At 46.8% G+C, this 16,410-nt stretch overlaps 1 protein-coding gene across 3 annotated transcripts in view; it reads left to right on the top strand.

Moving 5' to 3' along the window:
• DIO1 (iodothyronine deiodinase 1) overlaps positions 1-14,601 on the top strand; it is a 22,011-nt gene extending 7,410 nt beyond the window's left edge. For 2 of the 3 annotated variants that reach the window (XM_017874548.1, XM_017874547.1), the window contains 3 exons: positions 7,943-8,086; positions 9,625-9,824; positions 13,465-14,601. In XM_017874548.1, the coding sequence (XP_017730037.1) occupies positions 7,943-8,086; positions 9,625-9,824; positions 13,465-13,533 (413 nt within the window). In that variant the 3' untranslated portion in view covers positions 13,534-14,601. The remainder of the gene's footprint in view (positions 1-7,942; positions 8,087-9,624; positions 9,825-13,464) is intronic. The other variant, XM_017874549.1, reaches the window with a different exon arrangement.
• Positions 14,602-16,410: the final 1,809 nt, after the last annotated feature.

The raw sequence follows: 16,410 nt of genomic DNA, 5'->3' as shown, positions 1-16,410 counted from the left end.
AATAAAAATAAATAAATAAAATAAAAAAATAATAAAAATAAAAAAAATTAAATAAAACTTTTGCCTGGAGGACTTGGAAGGTTTCCTGGAGGAGGTGGTTCTGGAACTAGGCCTTGAAGAATGAGTAAGATTTTGTAGCCTGACAAGGAAAAAGGTAAGAGTGTTTCAGAGGGGAAGGCAAGAGCTTCTTTTGTTGTTGTTGTTCATTGATAATTTTAAACCACAGTGCACAGATGACCTCAATTTATTCAACAAGTGTTCACTAATTCCACTGGTAGTAAGAGCAATGGTAATAACTAGCTTACCACATGCCCATGTGCCAAGCACTATAACAGAACCAGGCCAATTTGCTGAATGCCAATCATCTGCAGATCAGTTCCCTGAAACAAATGTACTTGCATCATGTAACTGTCCACTTTCAGTGAGGCAGTTTACATGTTAAAGACTGTTGAATTTGGGCTGAGCCTGGTAGCTCATGCCTGTAATTCCAGCACTTTGGGAGGCTGAGGCGGGCAGGTCACTTGAGGTCAGGAGTTCAAGACCAGCCTGGCCAACATGATGAAACCCTGTCTCTACTACAAATACAAAAATCAGCCAGGCATGGTGGCATGCACCTGTAATCCCAGCTACTCAGAAGGCCGAGGCATGAGAATCACTTGAACCCAGGAGGCAAATGTTGTAGTGAGCCAAGATCATACCACTGCACTCTAGCCTGGGTGACAGAGAGAGACTCTGTCTCAAAATAAAATTAAAAAATAAAATAAAATTAAATTAAATTAAATTAAATTAAAAACTGTTCAATTTGTCTCTGCTCCCTGCTGCTGCAGCTGAGACTAAAAAATGGTAAGAGTGACCAGGTGCACTGGCCCATGCCTGTAATCCCAACACTGTGAGTGGCTGAGTGGGAGGATTTCTCAAGCCCAGGAGTTCAAGAACAGCCTGTGCAACAGAGTGGAACCCTGTCTCTACAAAATATTTAAAAATTAGTGGGATGAGGTGGTGTGAGCCTGTAGTCCCAGCTACTCAGGAGGCTGAGTTGGGAGGGTCACTAAGCCCAGGTGCTCGAGGCTTCAGTGAGCCGTGTTCATGCTAGTACACTCCAGCCTAGGTGACAGAGTAAGACCCTGTCTCAAAAATTAATTAATTACTTTAAAAATTTTTAATGGTAAGAGGAGGGGTCTGAGGCAAAAAAAAAAAAAAATCTATTTGCAAAATAGAGTTTACTTTCAACACATTAACCTAAAGTCCCCTGAAATCATAGGTACTAACAATACGGAAATAAACACCATGGGCCTCTGTCCTGGAAGGCCTCATAACCCAGAGTGAGAGATGGTGTCATGACAGGGAAGCAGAGGGCACTGGGGGAAGAGTAGGGTAAGAAGGTGGCCAAGGGAAAGCTTCTTAGAGGAAAGGATGGTGAGCTGATTGTCTAGGGGCAGTGCAACCTTGGGGTGGGTGAGGAAGAGGGGCATGGAGAGCTGGGCAGGGCAGAGAGGAGGAGGAGCAGAGGTCAGTGGAGGAGCAACATTCAGGTTGGCACAAGTCGGGTCCCAGAGGCAGGAAGGGGTGAAGGATGAGGCTGAAGGCATCATCAGGAACCAGAGCTTGTGGGGCTTTGTGTGTCGTAGCTGCAGGTTGACTGTATCCTGAGAGTACTGGTGAGTTCTGGAGGGGTTTCCAAGTGGGAAGTAAACATGATCAGTTCTGCTTATTAGAAAGACATTGGCCGGGCGCGGTGGCTCACGCCTGAAATCCCAGCACTTTGGGAGGCCGAGGCCGGTGGATCATTTGATGTCAGGAGTTCGAGACCAGCCTGGCCAACCTGATGAACTCCTGTCTCTACTAAATACAAAAATTAGCCGGGCATCATGGCAGGTGCCTGTAATCCCAGCTACTCGGGAGACTGAGGCAGGAGAATCGCTTGAACCCGGGAGGTGGAGGTTGCAGTGAACTGAGATCACACCACTGCACTCCAGCCTAGGCAACAAAGCGAGACTGTCTCAAAAAAAAAAAGACATGTTGTAACTACTTTGGAAACCCACCAGGCCACCAAAAAGCTCTGTTGTATGCTTTGTGTATGAACTCTGAACTCAGAGCCAGAGACAGAGAGACATGAAGAATCTTTACTGATAATCTAAAGCGACTGCTTTGTTTTTGAGATGCAAAGGCCCAGAGAGGTGAATGACTTGCTTAGAGTCACACAGTGAATTCTTAGGAGAGCCGGAACTGGACTTCTGACTCTCAGCTCGTGCACTTGCTGTTACTGGATAAGACAACAGGAGCTCAGGGAAACTCTCAGCCACCTCCAGCCCTCTGTGTGTCCATGTACATGCACAAACACAATAACACAATATACACACACTCTTGGACACACACAGAACAAAACATGGAGTAACTGCCATGGTGTGGCAGAAGGCAAGTTCTGGATGATTTACTTTCTGGATACTTGAGAGTTAATCTGAAACTGACTTTGTTTCAGCCCCTGTTTAAAATCTTCTAACATCTTTCCAAGTGTACTTACAAGTGTTGTCCAGTAACTATAAATAGGATTTCTCTATTGAGAGATCCTGATGTCGGGGGTAATTTACTGGTCTGGGCTGTTTTCCCATTTATACAAAGGAGTTGGACTTGATAGTCTTCACTGGATTCTTGAAATGGTGTTCTCTGCACTGTGGTCTGTGGACATGGGCAGGGTGCCAGCCCCCATGCACCCATCCTTTACCTCTCTGCTGCTGAGGAAAGCAGAGAACTTAGTTTCAACTTTGCCCTCAGTACTGACCACTGTACCCAACCACACTATAAATAATTAAACAAATGACTCTGTCTCTTCCAGTGTCTGAATCAGTGGATGTTGAGTTTTTTTCCCAATTAAAAACAAAATTTCATACTGCTGATACTTGGAGTTGATCATGACCATAAGTCTTTCGGGTTCTTTATTTTTTGTTTTTATTGAGCTGCGGCTCACGCTGTTGCCCAGGCTGGAGTGCACTGGCATGACCATAGCTCACAGCAGCCTCATTCCTGGGCTCAAGCGGTCTTGAGGCCTCAGCCTCCCAAGTGGCTGGGACTAGACATGTGTCACCACACCTGGATAATTTTTTGTTAGAGATGGGGTCCTGCTATGTTGCCCAGGCTTTTTGGGTTCCTACCTAAAGAGTGACAGAGTGACTCTCTGGGGTCATCGGAGGCCAGTGACCGGCCACTTGGCCACAATTGACCTCTGAGCTAGCTGCCCTCCTGAAGCCTGGGCCTCCTTGTCACATGGGTGAGGAATCATAGTGCAGTCAACCAGCAGAGACTGAGGTCACTTAATGCCTCCTCAGGCCTCTTAGGAAAAAGTCTGTGACCCAAAGACAAGGAGAGCTGCTTCGTGTGTCCAGTGAAACTAGTCTGCTTTCCTCTCATATACTAAAAATTGAGGACTATAAGCCACTTTTGTTTCTTCTTTTACTTGGCCACCAGGAAACTCAGAGTCAAAATATAGCTCAGTTACAACAAATGCATGGGACCTATGGCCTGTGTGTATTCCATTTTCCCCTCCTGTTCTTTGCCTCCCAGAGGGGCATGATTAAAAAAATTCTGGCCAGGCGCAGTGGCTAACATCTGTAATCCCAGCTCTTTGGGAGGCCAAGGCCGGCGAATCATTTGAGGTCAGGAGTTCGAGACCAGTCTGGTCAACATGGAGAAACCCTGCCTCTACTAAAAATACAAAAATTAGCCAGGCATGGTGGTGTGCGCTTGTAATCCCAGCTACTTGGGAGGCTGAGGCAGAATTCCTTGAACTTGGGAGGCGGAAGTTTCTGTGAGCTGAGATCATGCTTTTGCACTATAGCCTGGGTGACAGAGCAAAACTCCGTCTCAAAAATAAAAAATAAAAAATTCTATTTAATGTGTTAGTATAGGTGTAAGGAACTTCAAATTCTTTGCAGAACACAGAGGGGATATAGTTAACCAAATAAACCACATGCAAGTTAAGATGGCTTCTACTCCCCATCTATCAGCAAACTCTGTCAATTCTGCCTTCTCCCCAGCTCCACTGCCCCACACTAGCTAGCCCAGGCTCCCATTCTCTCTCTTTCTCTTATAGAGACAGGGTCTCATTCTGTGGCCCAGGCTGGAGTGCAATGGCACAATCACAGCTGACCACAGCCTCAACCTCTTGGGCTTAATGGATCCTCCGGCCTCAGCCTCTTGAGTGGCTGGGACTACAGAGATGAGGTCTCACTATGTTGCCCACTGTGAGTAGTCTCAAACTCATGGGCTGAAGTGATCCTCCTGCCTTGGACTCCCAAAGTGCTGGGATTACAGGTGTGAGCTACTGCATCTAGGCCTGTTGTCTTTCATGCAGACTTCTCCAGTGCCCCCTAACTGCTTATCCCTCACTTTCATTTTCACTCTTAGTCCTTTCTCCGCAGAGCAGCCAGAGTGATCTTCAAGTGTAAGTCTGGTCATTACATGGCCCTACTGTAGCTGTCAGGGTTCTGGCTCGTAAGCAACAGAAGCTCCCTCTGGTTTTCTTGGTCACACCCACATTTGTACATAAAGGAACATACTGGAAAAATGTTGACTGCTTTCCAGAAACAATACCAGCTGGTCTTGATTGGACTGTCTTTTAGCATCAATAGTTGGGCTTGGATCCTGCTGTCATTGTGGTTGCCATGGGAACCCATCACCGTCCCTTACAGGGCACCACAACTGGGCTGTGGATGAATTCTGCCATCTCAATGACTCCCAGAATCAAAGATCTATGTGGAAGGGTATAATTAGCCCAGCTGGGTTCACTGCCTGAGCCCTGGCTGCCGGGGCAGAGTGTGAACCTGGCCCTTCTGTCTTCCATAGAGCAAGGCTGGGCACGCTGTTTGATAAATAGAATACAAAATAGGGAATTCTAAGTAGAAAGGAGAGTTAAGAGCTGGGCAGCCAAAATTGCAACAAATGAGTCAGATATAGTCAAGTGTGCCTATAGTTGTAGCTACTCAGAAGGCTGAGGCAGGAGGATCGCTTGAGCCCAGAAGTTCAAGGCTGTAGTGTATTACGATGGCACCTGTGAATAGCCACTGCATTCCTGTCTGGGCAACATAACAAGATCTCGTCTCTTAAAAAAAAAAGAAGAAAGAAAGAAAATATGCAACAACATTCACCAGCCTTGCTTTATATTCCTGTGACAGCCCACACACCTAGGATAAAATCCAGATTCTTTACAAAGACTTATGGGAGCCTGCCTGTTCTGGTCTACCCCTAACTCTCTAACCCTTCTCTTGTTGCTCTCCTTGCCTGCTTCCTGCCAGTGGTTTTGTGGGGCCTTGAACACACCAAGTTCTGTCCCTCCTTGGGGGGCTCTGTGTGAGTCTCTTTGACTAGAATCCCCTTCTCCCTTTGCCCATGGCTGGTTCTCTCCTGTCCTTCATTTCTCAGGTTAAATGGCAGCTCCTCAGAGGCCTTCCCTACCCCGCCTGTCTAAAGTAGGTCACTCCTTTATAGCCTCTCTCATAACACTGATCACAATTTGAAACTTCTTTATTGATGCATTTACTTACTTTTTTTTTTTTTTTTTTTTTGCCTGTCTCCCCATTAAGCAGACTTCAAACTGCACACAGCCAGAGAGCTGCTGGTCTCATTCTCTGCCACATCCCCAGTGTGTGGCAGGGAGACCTGCATATTTAAAGTGCTGAATAAATACTTGTAGATAGAATGAGAGTGTGCTACATGCTGGGGATTCGAGGATGAATGAGGAACAGGCCCTGCCCTCAGGGGACAATGAGTAGGGGGGTTTGGGGGTATGTGGACACTTAAACAGGCCATGTCACAGTGCAAGACCAGCCATGCTCCAATAAATATATGGTAAGGGCTCAACAACGTCAGCTCTGGTCGTAAGAAACCAGAGGGGGTCGGCTGCTCCCTAGAGTTGTCCTTGGTCTAGGATGGAGAGTTACAGAAAGTTTCCACTCACAGCTGGCTTCATGGACATGGGACCAGTGAAGCACACAGGGACCTACACTCAAAAGGACCTTGTCCTTGAGGTTTAATGTTCTGCAGCAGCTGTCTTGAATTTTTGTTGCTGTTGTTTTTAGCACACCAGAGTTGCAAAGTATGTCTTGAAATTCTTCATAATGTTATCTTTGAATCTGCATTTTGTAAGTGAAACCCTATGGGACAAAGGAGCATGTCCTGAGGACTTGGACCCTCCGCTCACACAGGCTCCTGTCTTCCACAGCCTCCCTGCCCCTCCAGGACATGTTCTCTAAGGCCCACTCTCCCATCCCCAGGTGCTCCTTCCTGCTCCCACCCAGTGACTTCTGCCATCTCCTGACCCCAGAGTGGGCCTGGATACAGATGTGAGGAAGGTGGGGGCAGGTGTCACATCCCCCTGTGTTGCATGGCAGCTGTCCCCATCCTGGACTCGCAGTGCCATGGTGCAATTCGCCAAGTGACTGAGGGTGAGGGAAGCCTCTTGCCCACCCTGTCCCCTTACATACCCTAGTATGTAAGGGACATACTAGGTACCACTATAAGGTACCTAGTATGTCCCTTACAGTGGTTGCAGTACCCTGGGGTTGGAGTGGTGGGCAGGTGGGAAGGGGCCATGTCTGGCTCAACTTCTGTGATGCTGGGCAGGGCATGGCATGTTGGTCTGGTGGCTGGAGGGAGAGGGAAGTGCACGCACACTTGGTCTCTGGGATGCTGGGTAGCTGTGAGAATCTGCTCTCACTTTATGAATATCCCTGTGCCAGGGGAATATGACATTAAATAGCAACTAAAATACACGATGCCAGGTCAAGAGAGGGACTGCAGAAGATTAGAAATGTCTTTGTATTCTAGGCCGGGCATGGTGGCTCAGGCCTGTAATCCCAGCACTTTGGGAGGCCAAGGTTGGCGGATCACTTGAGGTCAAGAGTCCAAGACTAGCCTGCCCAACATAGCGAAACCCCATCTCTACTAAAAACACAAAAATTCACCAGGTGTGGTGGCGTGCACCTGGAGTCCTAGCTACTCAGGAGGCTGAGGCAGGAGAATCGCTTGAACCCCGGAGGCAGAGGTTGCAGTGAGCTGAGATCACACCACTGCATTCCAGCCTGGACGAGACTCCATCTCAAAAAAATAAATAAATAAAAAAGAAAGAAAAGTCTTTGTATTTTCATAAATTTAACGGCACTTTCCCCCACTTTTTGAACAAGGAACCCTGCATTTTCATTTGGCAGCAGGGCCAGCAAATTATGCAGCTGATCCCGCTCCTAGCGTTCACTGTCTTTGTGGGGCTGCCTTCGGTGCCTCCCTACTTCGTAGCTCAGGGAGGAGATAAAAGCTCATAGCAAAAGCTTACATTTATTAAGTACTTACTATGGGCCAGGAACCTGTTTAAGCCCTTATCTCTATTAATTTATTTAATCATCATAACAATGCTACAAAGTATTATTATGCCCCCTTGTGGATGAGGAAACTGAAGTGCTATGAATAGAAAGCACTGAATTGAGAGTTCAGAAACCAGAATGTTCATTTTAACTCCTCACTGACCTGTGAGGAGTTAAAATGACCTGAAGCGTGACCTGAAGCAAGTATGTAAAACTCAGTTTCTTTGTCTATAAAATGGGGGAAAAATTACCAACCTTGCCGTATTACTAATCCCATCGCAGGAGAGAATGGATGCATACCTGCCTTATAAACTGCCTGAAAGGGACTCCTCTTATATTTAAACTACCATGTGGCAACTACAGGTGGTCCACTGAGACCACCTAAAAAAACCTCTCATTTTGGAGAGGAGTAAACCAGTTTCATCCCCTGCTAAGTCATGCTGTCTAGGCTTCGGACCCCAGTGCCTAGGACCCATCCTGGGGTTGAGGGTGGGGGGGCAATAAAAATAACAATGAACATAGGAGTGAAAATGGTGCTTGTAAAAGACAACTGTGTGTAGATTCTCAGTTTGTGATGGCTCTTGCTGTTTCAGCCAATAGGCCACTGGTGCTGAATTTTGGAAGTTGTACCTGACCTTCATTTATGTTCAAATTCGACCAATTCAAGAGGCTTATTGAAGACTTTAGTTCCATAGCAGATTTTCTCATCATTTACATTGAAGAAGCACATGCATCAGGTACAGAAAGATTCTCTGCCTCTTCTACCTCTTCTCACTCTCTTTTCTCTCTCCCTTTTCCCTAGGCCCCATCTCAAGGTTGGGAGGTAGAGGAAGGAAGAGGAGGGGAGAGGGAAAGAGCCGCTATTCACTGAGCACCCATCACTCCCAGGCCCTGCACTAGGCTAACCTCACAGTCTGTGCTTTCAACCAGGGTACAGAGAGCAGAACACCTGGAGTGACAGGGTCTGGCTAGGAGAAGATTCTAACATTTTGATTGGATAAATAGGGAAGTCAAGGGAAAAAAACTTTTTTTTTTTTTTTTTTGAGACAGGGTCTTGTTCTGTCGTCTGGGCTGGGGCTGGAATGCAGTAGCACTCGCATGGCTCACTGCAGCCTGAACCTCCTGGGCTAAATCAATCCTCCCGCCTCAGCCTCCCAAGTAGCTGGAACCGTAGGTATACGCCACCATGCCGAGCTAGATTTTTGTATTTTTTTGTAGAAACAGTTTCACCATGTTACTTGGGCTGGTCTCAAACTCCTAGGTTCAAACAATCTGCCCACCTTGGCCTCTCAAAGTGCTGGGATTACAGGTGTAAGCCACTGCGCCCAGCCTATATTTGCATTTTTGAAAGAACATTGTGGTGAAGAATTAGGAGAAAAGCGTTTAGACTCTGGAGCAGTAGTACTTAAATTCAGTATGAATTAGAATCATCTAGAAGGCTGTTAAAATGCAGATGTCTGGGTCCCATTCCTAGTTCATCTAGGCTGAGGTCGAGGGTTTGCACTACTTAACAAACTTCCAGGTGATGCTGATGCTGCTAGTCTGGGGACACACACTTAGAGAACTACTGATCTAAAACCCTTGCCTCTCCAAGTATGGTCTAGGTGCCAGCAGTCTTGGCATCCTGGGAGTTAGAAGGACTCTCAGTTCCACCTTCGACAGACCGAATCAGAATCTTCCTATAAGAAGGTCCCCAAATGATTCATGCACATTCAAGATCAAGGAGTGCTGGTTTATTGGACTATTTCACATTGAAGAGCAGGGGCCTGACAGCCAGGAGCCCTGGGCTTCAGTTCTGGATCAATCACTAATTCCTGATGTGACCTTGCACATTCAACCATAATAGGAAACTAGACCAAATCATTGCCAAGGGCTCTGAGAACCTCAGTTAAAAGTGAGGGGCTATTGGCTGGGTGCAGTGGCTCATGCCTGTAATCCCAGCACTTTGGGAGGCCAAGGCAGGCGGATCACCTGAGGTCAGGAGTTCGAGACCAGCCTCAACACGGAGAAGCCCCTTCTCTACTAAAAATACAAAATTAGCCGGGCATGGTGGCACATGCCTGTAATCCCAGCTAATCGGGAGGCTCAGGCAGGAGAATTGCTTGAACCTGGGAGGCGGAGGTTGCAGCGAGCCAAGATCGCGCCATTGCACTCCAGCCTGGGCAACAAGAGCGAAACTGTGTCTCAAAAAAAAAAAAAAAAGTGAGGGGCTATGTAGTCTGCAGGAAGTGTGTGCTATGTCAGTGGGACTTGGTGCCTGGCCTTTCTCTTATAGATGGCTGGGCTTTTAAGAACAACATGGACATCAGAAATCACCGGAACCTTCAGGACCGCCTGCAGGCAGCCCATCTACTGCTGGCCAGGAGCCCCCAGTGCCCTGTGGTGGTGGACACCATGCAGAACCAGAGCAGCCAGCTCTACGCAGCACTGCCTGAGAGGCTCTACGTAATCCAGGAGGGCAGGATCCTCTACAAGGTGGTGACCTGGGGACAGAGGGTCCAGGGAGGGCAAAGGGGCCCAGGGAGGGGAAGGGCAAAGAGAAGGTTTTGCATCAAGCAGAACTGGATTCAAATCACCACCCAGCCATTTACCAACCATGTGACCGCGGGCGAGTGTTTTCACTTCTTGGAGTACCTTCAATTTCCTCTTCTGCAAAATGGGAATGTTGGTCTCCACCTCACAGGGGATGAAATAATGCACGTAGAAGTCCCTAGCATTTGCACTGGAGCTGCATCCTCCTGGCTGCCTTTCAAACCCAGATGATGGCCCAGTCCTGGTCTGGTTTCAAACTGGGAGACAGAGAATGTTGTTTTTGGTTTTGGTTTTTGGGGGTTTTTTGTTTGTTTTGTTTTTTGTTTGTTTGTTTTTGATACAGATTCTCACTCTGTTGCCCAGGCTGGAGTGCAGTGGGGTGATCTTGGTTCAACCTCCCAAGTAACCTCCACCTCCCGGATTCAAGTGATTCTCCTGCCTCAGCCTCTTAAGTAGCTGGGACTACAGGCACACACCATGCCCAGCTAATTTTTGTATTTTGAGTAGAGACGGGGTTTTGCCATGTTGGCCAGGCTGGTCTTGAACTCCTGGCCTCAAGTGATCTGCCGGCCTTGGCCTCCCAAAGTGTTGGGATAACAGGTGTGAGTCACCGTGCCCAGTCTGTTTTTGTTTTATAAACAGTATTCAGAGAGGGGAATTGACTTGTCCAAGGTCACACTGGGCAAGGCTCTGATTTCGATTCTAAATCCCCTGATCGGGTGGGCCAGAAATGAGAAGGTCTGAAGCTGCTAACATCTGAGGCAGGCCTGAACCAGGGCTGGTGGTGTAGAAGGCTCAAGGGGAATAGAACCCATGGTTTGGAGCTGGAAATGCTGGACGCAGGGATGTGAGGCAGAAATGCATTTCAGGCTCCCTTTCTTGTGATTGCTTCCTCTCGAAAGTTCCAGCCTGGTCAGGGTGAGGAAGGTAAGTGCACAGCCTCTGACTCTTTAGACACAGTTGGCTTGGCCTCCCTTAAGAAGGTAGAAACTACGTTTTAAAGCTATTGAAGGGATTTCAAGCCTTAGGGAGCAGATGAAACCAAGTATGTGGATGCTCCTCTGTCCACAGATCAAGATCAAGCTGACCCTACTTATTCAGATAAAACAAGCAAAAACTTGCAGGCAAATTCCCCATGGTGCAACGGTCACGGTAGAAGAATTTGGGTCCTTCATCCTTTCCTGTACCTTGGGACATGGTTCAGGCATGATTGAGGTACCCTGGGCACTGAGTCCCTACCTTGAGTTAGACCCTGTGCAAATACCAGAAACACAAAAATGAATTGAAAATGACCCACACCTAGCTGGGCATGGTGGCTCACGCCTGTAATCCCAGCACTTTGGGAGGCCTAAGGCAAGCAGATCACCTGAGGTCGGGAGTTAGAGACCAGCCTGACCAACATGGTGAAACCCTGTCTCTACTAAAAATACAAAATTAGATGGCTGTGGTGGTGCATGCCTGTAATCCCAGCTACTTGGGAGGCTGAGGCAGGAGAATAGCTGGTACCCAGGAGGCAGAGGTTGCGGTGAGCCGAGATCGCACCATTGCATTCCAGCCTGGGCAACAAGAGCAAAACTCCATCTTGAAAAAAAAAAAAAAAAAAAAAATGACCAGCCGGGCACAGTGGTTCATGCCTGTAATTCCAGCACTTTGGGAGGCCGAGGCAAGTGGATCACGAGGTCAGGAGTTCAAGACCAGACTGACTAACATGATGAAACCCCATCTCTACTAAAAATACAAAAATTAGCCAGGCATGGTGGCGTGTGCCTGTAGACCCAGTATTTGGGAGGCTGGGGCAGGAGAATTGCTTGAACCCTGGAGGCGGAGGTTGCAGTGAGCCGAGATTGTGCCACTGCACTCCAGCCTTGGCAACAGAGCGAGACTCCGTTTCAAAAAAAAGAAAAAAGAAAATGGCCCACACCCTTACTCACAGGCTGAGGGATAAGGAAGACCCAAATAAGACTATTACAGTGTCCCAACTGCTGGGGGACTCCAGAGCAGGGGTCAGAACGCCTTTTCTGTATAGGGCCTGGTAGTAAATATTTTCAACTTTGTGCCAAGTAATCCCTGTTGCAACAATTCAATTCTGCTGTTACAGCACAACAGCAGCTGCAGACAACATGCAAATGAAAGCATGTGAGGCATCAGGACTGGTCTGGCTCTCAGACTGTAAGTTTTTCAACCTCTAGGGAAGGGTAGGCTTCTCACAGGGGGCAGCAATTGCTTGGCCCTTAAAGGATAAGGAGTTGGCCCAGTGAGCACAGTGAGTGAAAATCACTGCAGTATAGGGAAGAGGGTGGGCGGAGGCACTGAGGCATAGTAGGGCAGAGTGTGAATAAAGAATTGGGGACATTGGGGTTACACAGGGGTCTCATTCTGGACCAAGGGGTTTGGCCTTCATCTTAGGGCAAAGGAGAGCCACTGACAGGTTTGGAGCAGGAAAGAGACATGATCAGACCTGTGCTTAGAACGTTCACTGGCTCACGGCTGTAACTCTAGCACTTTGGGAGGCCCAGGTAGGTGGATCACCTGAGCTCAGGAGTTCAAGACCAGCCTGGTGAAATCCTGTCTCTACTAAAAGTACAAAAAAATTAGCCAGGCGTGGTGGCGCACACCTGTAATCCCAGCTACTTGTGAGGCTGAGGCACGAGAATTGTTTGAACCCAGGAGGCGGAGGTTTCAGTGAGCAAAGACTGTGCCAGTGCACTCCAGCCTGGGTGACAGAGTGAGACTCTCTAAAAAAGAAAAGAAAAAGAAAGTTCACTGGTTCCATGGCCGGGCGTGGTGGCTCACGCCTGTAATCCTGGCACTTTGGGAGGCCAAGGCGAGTAGGTCACCTGAGGCCAGGAGTTGGAGACCAGCCTAGCCGACGTGGCGAAACCCCGTCTCTACTAAAAACACAACAATTAGCCAGGCGTGGTGGAGTGCACCTGTATTCCCTGCTACTCGGGAGGCTGAGGTAGGAGAATCCCTTGAACCTGGGAGGCGGAGGTTATAGTGAATCAAGATTGCGCCATTGCACTCCAGCCTGGGCAACAGAGCGAGACTCTGTCTCAAAAAAAAAAAAAAAAAAGAAAAGAAAAGAAAAAAAGAAAGTTCACTGGTTCCTGGTTGAAAAATGGACAGGAGAGAGCAGGGACTAAGGACTGGGGATAGCTGGGAGGGGTGGCAGCTGCCCAAGTTGTGGATGAAAAGGGCTGACCTAGGGCAGTAGAACTAGAGAGGCAGAGATGGTTCTGAGGTAGGATGGGTAGAACTTGATGTGAAGGCTGGAGAAGATTAGGTCAGTCTGAAGGTCTAAGTATGGAAGAAAAGCTTATTTGTACAGAACTCTTCTCTTTTTGAAAGACTATGTCACTTTATGTCCTCTAGTTTTCCTGCTTCTCTGTCCAACCTTCCTGTTAACTGCTGATGCCACTGTACACACTTTCTCATCCACCTCACGGTTGCATCTGCCACTGAATTAGCCATGCTGACGGCTCCTACATAGACATCATTTGACCAGATCTTGCAACTAACCTCCAAACCTACATGTTCCTTGCAAGTTGGAAATCTGGGAATGCCTGATTCATTTCTCTTGCAGGGAAAATCTGGCCCTTGGAACTACAATCCAGAGGAAGTTCGTGCTGTTCTGGAAAAGCTCTACAGTTAATCTGGACAGATACCTCAATTCTAGGTGACCAACGGGAGGGCTTCTCAAGGCTTGGCTCTCCCTGAGACCCAGCTGGCTTTTACCTTTGACCTGTGTCCCTAGCTGAATTGCTAGCTCAGATTTTTCTAATCTAAGCAAACAAGTCCCAGCTGAGGAATGCAAGCCACAGCACCCAATCAAGACAAACTGTTATTATCAGAAAATGAAGCAACATTTGAGCTGTTCAGGCTAGTTCCCTGTTGAAGAAAGTACAGCCTGACACTGCTCCCACTGTGGAGACCACATTCCCTGCACACCATCTTTGAGAGAGCAGTTGCACTGTACAGGCACACTTCTGAGGTACGGTATCTCTCTCCAGCCACTCTGATATCACGTAATTCAAGCTGGCATTCCTTCTACTAGGGAAATTCATTTTACCCAATTTGCATTTATGGAATTGATCATTTAAGACACTAAATTAGTTTTTAGAACCAAGTATGGGAAGAATTCCAGTTGTTAGGAAGAGATGAGGAGTTGGAAGAGGAGGGATTAGAAACAGGAGGAGGCAGTCATCCTCTCCTTGCCAAAAGATTTAAACCTGTCCACATTTTGCTGGTGATGATGGGTGAGTTTCCATGGTAACACATCTCTAATTTTACCAGGGAAGAGGAGAGTACTCACTTTACCATCTTTGAATATATTTCATAGAAATCTAGCTCTCTGTACCCTGAAATCTTCCACTAGCCTCACTTTTCAACAGTCATCTAGAAGGGAGGGTTGGCTTCCCAAAAGCATAACCTTGACCAAACCAAACAATAGGCACCAGCAATGCTGTCATTCAGTTATGCAGAAGCTCATATGTGAAAGTCTGTTTCTCTGATTTCTTCGCAAGTCTCTTAATGGTCATTTGTGTTAGATTACATCAAACTGACGGATAACCATTGGTATTCATCTATTTCAACTCTGTGTCTTTACATATTTGTTTATGATGGCCACAGCCTAAAGTACACACGGCTGTGACTTGATTCAAAAGAAAATGTTATAAGATGCAGTAAGCTAATAACAGAATGATTAAAATATATCAGGCTATTTTGGATGGCTTCAGTGTGATCTTTACATTTTCTTTTCCAATTTGTATCTGATTACCCATGTAATCTGACCAGCAAAACTACCATATGCTGGAAGGGCCTCATCTGGGGGGAAGAACATTCAGGCCCTATGTTACATGTTAAATGTGGTTTTGTCTTATGAACTCCTGCTGGAGTGAAACAATTTTTCACATTGGAATCAAATTACCTTTACAACATGGCATCAAAGAATGGATCTGGAGACCTTTTGCTAGAATGAGAACATATTCTCTTTAGCTATACTTTAGTTGCTACAAAGTTAATATTATTAATGTTGTCACTTTATTATTTTAAAAATAGTTATTATTGCAAGAGGCTGAGGCAGGAGAATCACTTGAACCCCTTGAGCCCAGGAGGCAGAGGTTGCAGTGAGCCAAGATGGTGCCCCTGCACTCCAGCCTGGGTGACAGAGCGAGACTCCGTTAAAAAAAAAAAAAAAAAAAAAAAAAGTCATTATTAATCATCTACCAGGCACAGTCACTTTCACTTTCAGATATGTTATCTCATTTAATCTCTCTATATCTCAAAGAGGAGATGATTATCCCCATTTTACAGATGAGGAAATCAAGGCTCAGAGAGTTAAGTAATTGCATAACTTCTCAGAACTAGTAAGTAAAAAGCCGAGATTTAAACCGGATCTCTTAACTTGAAGGCCAGAGTCCTAGCTCTGTTCCTGCCAGCTGGGTGACTTTGATCAAGCTGCCTTGGTATCTTGACCTATAAAACAGGGTTTCAGGCCGGGCGTGGTGGCTCAAGCCTGTAATCCCAGCACTTTGGGAGGCCGAGACGGGCGGATCACAAGGTCAGGAGATCGAGACCATCCTGGCTAATACGGTGAAACCCCTCTCTACTAAAGAATACAAAAAACTAGCCAGGTGACGAGGCGGGCGCCTGTAGTCCCAGCTACTTGGGAGGCGGAGGCAGGAGAATGGCGTAAACCTGGGAGGCGGAGCTTGAAGTGAGCTGAGATCAGGCCACCGCACTCCAGCCTGGGCGACAGAGCCAGACTCCGTCTCAAAAAAAAAAACAAAAAAACAAAAAAACAAAAAAAACAGGGTTTCAATAGTGCCTAGTCCATAGATTCATGAGTAGAGCACTCAGAACTGTGCCTGATTTGGAGAAAATGTCATGAAGTGTTGGCTATTATGATTATCATAATTATTGTCTCACAACTGCTTCCTCAGGCCCTCTTTTTGGAGGCTGGGGGTGGAAGGAGGACAAGACAATAGGGACGCTGAATAAAAATTTTCCATCCTACCAAAGCCACTCATGACCAATATAGGCATGAGTTTTTGAGGTTATATGGAAAATGAGGAGCTGTGAGAATGATGGGACTGAAGCACAGCTGAACACTCACTGTCCCTCCTAAGTTCCACAAAAGGAGACAGCATATAAGGCAAGGCTCTTCTGAATCACTTCTCTGATGGTCTTCCAATTCATGTCTATAAATGCACAGAAATCTCCCCGTTTTCAACAAATAATAGTAGCTGAAACTGAGGAGTTTTTCAGAATGATAAAAATAGACCCCTGGCTTTCCAATTCGATTCTCTCCAACTTAATGCATCAAACATTGAGCATTGATACTTTTCTGGGTGCAGAGTTATGCAAAGATGGACAAGGAACAGCTATTGTCCTCCAGCAGCTTAATCTCACAGGGGACCAGACATACACTCCAATGACCATAACTCAAGGTGGAATATATGTTAGAGTGAAGACTAAATGCTCAGAGGGCACAGAGGAGACAGCAATCCTCTGAGCTGGGTGAATCCAA

Source organism: Rhinopithecus bieti, unplaced genomic scaffold, assembly GCF_001698545.2.
Source record: "Rhinopithecus bieti isolate Rb0 unplaced genomic scaffold, ASM169854v2 scaffold_7684, whole genome shotgun sequence".
Taxonomy (NCBI): domain Eukaryota; kingdom Metazoa; phylum Chordata; class Mammalia; order Primates; family Cercopithecidae; genus Rhinopithecus; species Rhinopithecus bieti.
This window is presented reverse-complemented; position numbering and strand designations above follow the sequence as displayed.